This window comes from Neofelis nebulosa, chromosome 2 (genome assembly GCF_028018385.1).
Source record: "Neofelis nebulosa isolate mNeoNeb1 chromosome 2, mNeoNeb1.pri, whole genome shotgun sequence".
NCBI lineage: Eukaryota > Metazoa > Chordata > Mammalia > Carnivora > Felidae > Neofelis > Neofelis nebulosa.
Window position 1 is genome coordinate 82564631 of NC_080783.1, and position 10028 is coordinate 82574658.

At 42.7% G+C, this 10028-nt stretch overlaps 1 protein-coding gene across 3 annotated transcripts in view; it reads right to left on the reverse strand.

Annotated features, from left to right (window-relative positions):
• EPC2 (enhancer of polycomb homolog 2) overlaps positions 1-8259 on the reverse strand; it is a 121305-nt gene extending 113046 nt beyond the window's left edge. For 2 of the 3 annotated variants that reach the window (XM_058715345.1, XM_058715343.1), the window contains exon 1: positions 7817-8258. In XM_058715345.1, coding sequence (XP_058571328.1) covers positions 7817-7969 — 153 coding nt within the window. In that variant the 5' untranslated portion in view covers positions 7970-8258. Of the gene's footprint in view, positions 1-7816 lie in introns of all 3 variants that reach the window. The other variant, XM_058715344.1, reaches the window with a different exon arrangement.
• Between the last annotated feature and the right edge of the window lie 1769 nt (positions 8260-10028).

The window sequence follows — 10028 nt, forward strand, 5'->3', positions numbered from 1 at the left end:
CAAGCCTTCTTTGGGGTCTTCAAGGCAACACCTAGGAATCTTAAAGAAACCAGATTTGGTTTCTGTTACTTGAAATCAACCTAATGATCCTACCTGCTAAACATTTTTAGGCCTCGTTTTTAGAGACCTGATACTGATGAAATCTAAACTTACCCCACAGATAAATCATTCCTTAAAAGTTTGTGTTAAAGAAATGTGTTTACCAAAAAAAAGTAAATAAAATAAAAAAATTAAAAAAAAAAAAAGAAATGTGTTTACAAAAGGCATTCACCTTAAAGCTTCTTTCATATCATTCCCCGAGGCAAAAATTTTTAATGACTCTTCCATGGTAGTATAGAATAATAAATGACAGAACAATGAAAATGTAATAAACTTTAGGTATCATCTAGTTCTCAACCCACTCATTTTACAGATGAAGCAGTACAGTGGTAAAGGTCAGAGCTCTAGACTCAATCACTCACAGGATTTGAGTTCAAATACTGGCTTTACTATGTTCTAGTCCAAGTAGGAGTGAACTTCGGCAAGATACTTAATCTCCAAAGCCTGCTTCGTCTTCTAGAAAAGACATAATAGCACCTACTATACAACCTGTCGTTATAATGAGTCGTAAACCACCTACTGAGTTTAACAAAGTGCCTGGCATGTACTCAACACACTCAGTAACGCACAATAAATGGTAGCTGTGATGGTAGTGATGAATGACCTGAGACTCAGAGAAGGTAGGCAACTTTCCCAGATCATTTGGCCACTAAAGAACAGAAACAAAACTAGAAAGAGACTTCACACTTGCAAGTCAGTGCTCTTTTTTCTACACCATTCTACAAACCCCTGGGTTAACATTTGAAACTATCTGTCATCTGGTATAATTGTACCCCTTTTGCAGCCGTATCTCCACCTCAACTTCTATTCATTGATTCACCAAATATTTAGTAAGTGCCTTCTTTGTTACAAACAGTTTCTAGTGTTGAAGATATAGCACAGAACAAAGTAAGGAGAAGAAGTAAAAGCCATCTGTAAGTCCAAAAAAAACAAAGAGAAAGAGCTAAGAGAATGGCGTGCTCAGAAATGATGCAGTACTACCCTCCTGAAATCTCTATCAGCAGGGGATGATGGATTGAAAAGCGCAGATAAAATACATGCAAAATGGAAGAAACTTCCTTTACTTTACTTAACATCCACAGAAATTGCTGTAAACATTCCTGGATTCTGGGTGCCCAGGTAGCTCAGTCGGTTAAGCGTCCAACTTCCACTCAAGTCATGATCTTGTGGTTCACGAGTTCAAGCCCACGTCAGGCTCTGTGCTGACAGCTCGGAGCCTGGAGCCTGCTTCAGATTCTGTGTCTCCCTCCCTCTCTGCCCCTCCCCAGTTCGCACTCTGTTTCTCTCCCCTCAAAAATAAATAAAAACATTTAAAAAAATTTGTTAATAAAAAAAATAAACATTCCTGGATTCAAGTATTTGCTTCAACACACACCATACAATCAAACCTGAAAGTCCAACTTGTTAAATCTCTCTCCAATCCCTCTATACATTCTAGTAACAGTTTTCTCTAATTCTTAACTATACTAAAATTTAACTATTTCTAATGCTCTTTGTCAGGTCAACTTAACCTGGTAGTTTCTGCTAACTTTCCAGATATGTTTTTGACCTCAATGACTCATTTACATTTCCCGAAGTCAAGTTCTGTATCATATTCTTCTTTTAATTTTAATCCTAGCAACACTCCAGCACACAGCCTTACAAATACCCTTATCCATGGTTACCCCTTCAAAAGTTTCCTGATGTCATATTTAGATAACACCTGGCACTCAGATGATAACTGGCTAGTATATGCTTTTGTTGAAAGAATAAATGCTCAGTGTTTTTACAATATCAATTTACGAAATTTTATTTTATACCCTCTCTAGAACTCCTCTATAATGAAACATGAAATGTATTAGTGCCAAAAATAACTCTGAAATGTAAGAAACACTGAATATATCCTACTCTCACTGTTGCTTAAAATATTAAGAGGATATCAAAATTAGGCAACTAAAGCATAAAAGGAGAAATGGCAATTCAAATCAGTCATGATCTTTTTCTTTAAACATAAGCAGAATTGGACACCTGGGTGGTTTAGTCAGTTAAGCGTCTGACTTCAGCTCAGGTCATGATCTCGCAGTTCAAGAGTTCGAGCCCCGCGTCAGGCTCTGTGCTGACAGCTCAGAGCCTGGAGCTGTCTTCAGATTCTGTGTCTCCCTCTTTCTGCCTTTCCCCTGCTCATACTCGGTCTCTCTCTCAAAAATAAATAAAACATTTTTAAAAACTGAAAATAAGCAGAATCATATGCTTCATAGAAATTTTGGTTCACTCTAATACAAAAAGGTATCTTATACAAATCTACATATACCTATGAGAAGGGTAATTAACACAAAATAAAAATATTGCAGCCATACCTATGTGTTCAAAATTGTGTATTTAAAGGGGCCTCTGACTCAAGAGGGAAAAAATATATACATTTAGTATTTAGGTACATGTTGTATCAAAGTAAGAAACCAAAAAGAATTCCAAGAATAATTTCCCAAAATCTGCTAATGAATTACACACACACGCATGCACGCACACACAGTGTTTCATAAAAACATAGATCTTAGTATAGAAAGAAAAAAAAAAGAGGCTCATTCAACACTTAACCAACATTTAGCAAACATATATTATGTTCCAGGCACAGTTTCAGATACTCGGAATACATTAATGAACAAAATATGCAAAGATCCTTGTCCTTACATAGATTATATTCTATTAGAATAAAATCTAAACAATAAAAAATAATAGTTTCCCACAAATTTCTTACATGCTTATGGTAACGTAAACATTCAGATAAACATAATGGTACCACTACAGAGAAGCAAAGTAAATAAACTTCTAAGAAAAAAAGGAAAAAGAAACAGAAAATCTGAAAAGCCAAAAGCAAAAATCATACACAATTAAGTGATGAAAAACTACAGTTAGCAATTTACTTATTTGTTTTAATAATTTATTGTTTTTAATGTTTATTTACTTGAGACAGACACACACACACACACACACACACACACAGGCCCGAGGGATGGGCAGAGAGAGAGAGACACGTACAGAATCCGAAGCAGGCTCCAGGCTCTGAGCTGTCAGCACAGAGCCCGATGCGGGGCTCAAACTCTTGAACTGCAAGATCATGACCTGGGCTGAAGTCGGACACTCAACCGACTGAGTCACCCAGGTGCCCCTAGTTAGTAATTTAATATTCCAATCAAATCAATGTCATCTTTCAAAGTTCCCCAATTACAAAAAGTAAAACAATGTTTACAAAACCTGTAATGAACTTAACAGTTCAGAAGCTAATTTGGGATTCTGTAAGAAGTCAACATGAATCACAGTGGTTATAAGAATGGGTTTTGTGATATTAAAACCAAGGGCATGAATTATAGCCCTGCCAGTTACTAACAGTGAGACCCACAGTTTTTTCATCCATAAAACAGAAACAATAATACTACATAGGCTGTTGTTACAAAGATTCAATGAAAACCAAAAACAGGAAGCAATTCAAATATCCAGATGGATGGATGAATATATTACAACAATTCACTAGAATACTGTTCAGTAATAAAAAGGAATGGACTGATACATGTAACAAGGACGAATCGTTAATGCATCATGCTGAGCAAAAGAAGCCTGACATGAAAGAGTATGTGAAATCCATTTAAATGTAATTCTAGAAAAAACAATACTAAAATCTATAGGGAAAGAAAACAAATCAGTAATTGCTTAGAACTACTGGTGTAGATGGACTGACTTGCAAAGGAGCACAAGGGAATTTTTTGGGTGTTTGAAATGTTGCTTTATCTTGATTGTGGTGGCATTTCCTTGTGTGTACATGTTTGTCAAAACTCATAAACTCTATGCTTTAAATGAGCACATTTTATTGCATATAAATAACTCAAAAAAGTTAATTTTAAAAAGGATTAAATGAACTAATCGTATGTAAAGTTATTAACATAGTATCTGGGACACAAGTAGTAGTCGAAAAATGGTTCAGTACTGTATTATCAAAAAACATCAACTATATACAACACTCAAGGGGTGTTGTGATGACCACCTGATCATTCTGATTTAGGTTCTAAATAAACACAAGTTAACAGTATTTGACCTAAATCAAGTGTCACATAGAGCACTATAGAGACCAAGTTTAGGAGGATGCCTACTGGCAGACCTTAGGCAAAAGACAAGGAAAATAAGGAAAGGGAACAAAAGAAGATGCCTACATGTCCAAAAGAAAAGAAAGAGCTAAGAGAATGATGAGAGTGCTACCAATGTCAAAGAATGCCTAGATTATCTCATCTAAATATTATCAAAATATAAGTCAAAACTGAGTCAATGACTATATAAACAAAGTCTAATAATAATCCAATAGACACAGTTTTTTTTTTTTTCAACGTTTTTTATTTATTTTTGGGACAGAGAGAGACAGAGCATGAACGGGGGAGGGGCAGAGAGAGAGGGAGACACAGAATCGGAAACAGGCTCCAGGCTCCGAGCCATCAGCCCAGAGCCTGACGCGGGGCTCGAACTCACGGACCGTGAGATCGTGACCTGGCTGAAGTCACAGTTTTTAATTTTACCGGGGCGGGGTGGGGGCAGAGTGAGAATGGAGGTTAAGATTCATGAAGGTGGTTCAAGTGAAGTCAAAAGATTCTGTCAATCAAGCAGGAAAGGAGTCATATTGTGGATAGTTTAGAAATGCAAAGCAACAATTATAAATCCACAACCCAAGGTTGTTATTTTTTTTTACAAGTCTATATAATTTAAAAAATACTTACAAAAGTAACTAGAACATGTTGGTAATGGAAGTTGAATTGAAATACAACTCAGGGGCGCCTGGGTGGCTCAGTCGGTTAAGGGTCTGACTCCTGATTTCAGCTCAGGTCATGATCTCATGTTTGTGAGTATAAGCCTGCTTGAGATTCTGTCTCCCTCTCTCTGTGCCTCCCCTGCTTGCGTGAATGCCCTCTCTCTCTCAAAATAAACATACATTAAAAAAAAAAAGAAATACAACTCAAATGAAACACAAAACATTTATGAAATTTATATTTTACTGCTGCTTAGAACTGCTTTTCAAGGCAGAACAGTTTAATTTTATTTCGAGAGGGAGTGCACATGAGCGAGAAAAGGGGAGAGAGAGAGAGAGAGAGAGAGAGAGAGAGAGAGAAACTGTCAGAGCAGAGCCCGACTTAGGGCTTGATCCCACAAACCATGAGATCATGACCTGAGCCGAAATCAAGCGGAAGCTTAACTGACTGAGCCACCCAGGTGCCGAAGGCAGAACATTTTTTTAAAATGAACAAATAATTCTGCTTAATAACAGAAGTCCTGTAAACAGGACCAGAAGAACTGAATCAACTGTCACTCATGTAAGCACAAGTCTTCTTACACGTTAATTTAAAAAAGAGGAAAGAAAAAACGAACACCCCAACTGTACATTCTGGGAAGCAAAAGATAGTTATAAATCTTAACTGTCAGGGTTTGTTCAGTTTTGTTTTGATTTTAAGTACCACCACTTGTAACATTAAAGAGGCAGAAAGGACCAAAGAGTCAGAAGTCCTGGGTTTCAACTCTAGTTCCACCATAAATTGGATTTCTTCTTCCCTGGAAGTGGGCAACTGAAGCAGACTACTGAAAATAATCCAATATAATCTGATTTCCAATCTCCAGATTGAAAATCACAACTGTTACTGAAAAAGTTAACAGTGAAAGGGTTAAATTATTTGTTTTTAATACATCATTAAAAAAATAACTAAACTGCAAGTTTTCTTCCTAAATTCAGGTAAAATACCAAGACATATGTGGCAAACTAAGGACCAAAAGCTGTAAGTATATTGCTGCTCAGTTCACAAAAAGTAACTTATCTTTCAGGTTAATTGTTCATTCTAGAACAAGCTTCTTGATTTTAGTCCTTCTCAAACCCAAATAACTGGATCCAAGTAATTACATCACTACTGATACTTGAAGACTCATAAGCTACTTCTCCTCTTGGGTCAAATCCCATACAATAATATTAACAAAAATTTAACTTTGTGGAATACAAAGTTGTGTTTTTTAAAGTCCAATTCAATTTTTTTTCTTTTTTTTTTTAATTTTTTTTTTTAACGTTTATTTATTTTTGAGACAGAGAGAGACAGAGCATGAACAGGGGAGGAGCAGAGAGAGAGGGAGACACAGAATCTGAAACAGGCTCCAGGCTCTGAGCTGTCAGCACAGAGCCCGACGCGGGGCTCGAACTCACGGACCGTGAGATCATGACCTGAGCCGAAGTCGGATGCCTAACCGACCAAGCCACCCAGGCGCCCCTCCAATTCAATTCTTGTACATACTATAACTTTACTTTAATTATCGTTCCCATGGAAAATTGAGCTGCTAGAAATAAACTTCATTTTTAAAACAAAAAGAATATTCTCATATGACTTAGATCTAAATCTACAGCAAATGTTGGGTTTTCATCTTATTTTTTGAAAAGCTGAATACTTAATGCTCATCCCGATACCGTTGCCATATTCATTTTCTCCTGAAAGTGTAAGACTTTCAAGTAATCAAAGACCAAAGAAAAATGTGATTAAATCACAGCAGAAAGTAGTAATAACAGGTAATATAATGAGGTCAGAACTGGAGCAGCCAATCAAAGGCATAAAAGCATTTCCTGCAATATTAATAGTCAAAAGAGAAAACCAATCACAGAAACCTCGAGCCTTCTTCTGACAGTCACAGAAGCAAGAGAACCAATCCACGCACACCCAGGGTTGACAATAAGGCGGGACCGCAGGTTCATTGAAGAAATCCTTGAGGGTGCAGTTACTATGAACTTCGCACGCAAGTTAACACCACTCCAGAGTCATAAACACAGTCAAGCCAGACAAAATTCAACAGTATGCCAAATTCCATCAGGGAGAAAAGCAGAATATTTGCAGAAACCGTTGTGTTTTCAAAAATGCAACCGTCAATTTGGATGCATTAAATCCTCAACTTCCAAAAGACCACCCTCTATGATGACAATTCCCGGGGACGCGGCGCGGGGACAGGGCAGCGCCAGTGGCTCGTAGGTGAACATCCCTGTTTGCTTTCTAACGCTGTGTGCCGAACCGGTGCCGTCCCGGCTAGGTGGGCAGCGCCGTCCCTCTCGCCGCCGCGGAGCTAGCCGGTCAACGGCTCTCTACCGCTACACCCCGCTGGGTAGTCGCGGCTCCCGCCCTCCCCCCGCCGCAGTGCTGCACCGCCTCATCCCGCTGCACCACCGCCGGCCGGGGAGCCGGGATTACCTTGCTAGGAGGAAGGTGTTTGTTATGAACGCGCTTTACTTTCCACAAGTCATTTCAACGAGAACCCAATGCAAAACTAAATTTGAAAGTGGGAAGAGAAAACCTTTCCTAGCCAAAAGATCCCTCGCCCATTAATTAACCCCGTGCCGGAGGAAGGTTCGGAGTGGAAGGTAAACAGAGGCCGTACGCCAAGTGCGGCCAGAACATCCCCTGCGCCATTCCCGGCCGCCGCTTACGGCAAGGCCCCCTTACGGCAGCGTAAGCGGCGCTGCGAGCTAATCACAACACTGGGACGCAACAACATGGCGGCCGCGGGCGGGCGCTGCGCCGGCCGAGAGGGTTTACGCTACTCCGCCGGCGTAGGGTCCCATGCGTTGGAGCGGCAGCGGCGCCCTCCAGCGAGCGTAAAGCGCTCTGTGAATGGCGAGGCCCGACTGACAAAGGGGAGGGGGGAGGAGGGAAGGGGGGGTAATAAACACTCGAGTCCCTACCGATTCCTCCTCCTTCTCCATCCCGGTGGGCATCTGGGGCACGGCCCGGTTGATGGAGACGCAGTCGTTGAGATCAGGCATGTCCTTGCCGCGGTAGATAGGCAGCGGTTTGGCGGCGTCCAGCGCCCGCGCTCGGAAGGAGAGTTTACTCATTGTCTCCCCGCCTTACAGGAACAGCCCGGGCGGCGGCGGCGGGGCGGGCGGGGAGGGGGGGAGGACTCCCGCCGCCTCCTCCACCTCCTTCCTCAGTGCAGCGCGGCCGGCCCGCTCCTCCTCCTCCTCCTCACTGCCCCCGGCCACAGCATGGGCGCCCACCCCGCCCGAAAACAGACCCCCGCCGCCCGCGGCCGCTTCCACACACTAGATCCGCCGCTCGCCCGCCCGATCCGCTCCCTGCGCCATGGCCAACATGGCGGACATTACCACAGCGGCGGCGAGCGATCCCGGCAGCCCGCGCGAGAGCGCGCCCCCGCCGCGGGGACGCGCCTCGCCCTCTCCCTCCCTCCCTCCTTCCTCTCCCTTCCCCTCCCTCGCCTGCCCACCCACTCTCTCCGCGGCGCTGCCGGCCCGCGGGAGCGTGCTCAGCCTCGGGCCGCTCAGGGGAGAGGGGGCGGGAGTGGCCCTCGGCTCGTTGGTCCGCGTCTCGCCGTGTGGCAGGTGCCAGGTGCGCAAGTTAACCCGCGCCCCCGAGCGTGCACCTCTGCCTCCGCGGCCCCGACACCCCGCTCGCAGAGTGCCCCGAGGGAAAGCGCCGGGCAAAGCACGGCCGCGCGAAGCAGCGCGTGTCTGCAGAAGTCCGTGAGCGGGAAAGGAAGATGTCAACCAGTGCACAACAGCCACCAGCGAGCCTGTACTTAGCGCTGTCTCCACCGCGCCCCGAACGCCAGCTAATTCGCACATCCCCGTGAGGTGCGAAAGGTCCACTCCGTCTGCCCACTCAGAGCGGCGCAGATCTGCGGAGTCCCGCCCGCCCCGAAAACGGTCAAGCAGCCCCTCCACCCTGTATCCTCTATTCAGTACCTGCCCGAAAGAGCTCTCCGTGGTAATACATCCTCGCTCATCCTTCGCGGGGAGGATGCTAATGGCAGCAGTGAGGGTTAATGTTTGAGGCTGCCAAATGCAACAAGTGCCCTTGAACCTGTCACCCAAACTTAATTAGAGTTGTTTAGTGGATGGTAGATATTATTCTGATTTCAAAAACAGAGTTCTTAAGAGTTAAACTTACGAAAGTTAATCAAGGCAGCACACATTTCCGAAGTGGCAGATGTGTGTGAAATACTGGGTATTATGGAAGACGCAAAGAAGTTTGAAATAAAGTTCCAACCCTCAGAGATCTTTCACGTTAATTAGATGATAGGTTGGTTGGAAAGATGAGTAACAGTAAGAGATGTAAATAGTTGAAGAACTGGGCAAAAAGTAATATAAATGATGGGAAAAAAATTAAAAGTGTAAATACTTTACACAGGAGATGACACAAGGCAGTAGGACATGATTAGTTGCCAAGTGAGTTGCACAGGCAACAATGGCTATAAGAGAGCAGAGAAAGGAGACATTACTTTAGCTTGAACTGGGTAGAGAATGTTCTAAAGAGGAAGGGAAATGAAGTTGACACAAATTAAGTAAGTACTAAGACTATTGTTGACATCAATCTTGGTTAGCCAAGAGTTCCTTGGTTAGTCTTTTAAGCATTACAGCTTTCTTACAAAATCCCTAGGAAGACTAACACATTTTACTATTTTCTAATAACTGATAAATATTCTATCTAGCTCAGAGAAAAGTAGGTGGTTGGCTGAAGACTAGAAGTGAAAAAATTGATTTCTACAGTCATTTCTATATGGCATCAAAATTCTTCCTCCATCATTTCCCCCTCATCTACTTGTTCCCCTCTTCCTTTTTCCTCTTCTTCCTCTTCTCATTTCTCACCACATTCCCCTTTGAGGCAAAATGGTAGATATGGACTTTGTGGCACAGTCTAACACATTTGACCCAGCAAGACCTCAAGCAGTATTTAGCAAGGGTTAAGTGTTTTCCATCCACTTTGTTGTTGGAAACAATGGAGACGTTATGACTCACTTCTTGTAAGCAGTACTTTTCTCAAGCTTATGGGCATGTCCTGCTCGAGGTACTACCCTCTGGAGCAGTTCTAGTTCTCTGCAAAGAACACGATCTTATTGGGGCGCCTGGGTGGCGCAGTCGGTTAAGCGTCCGACTT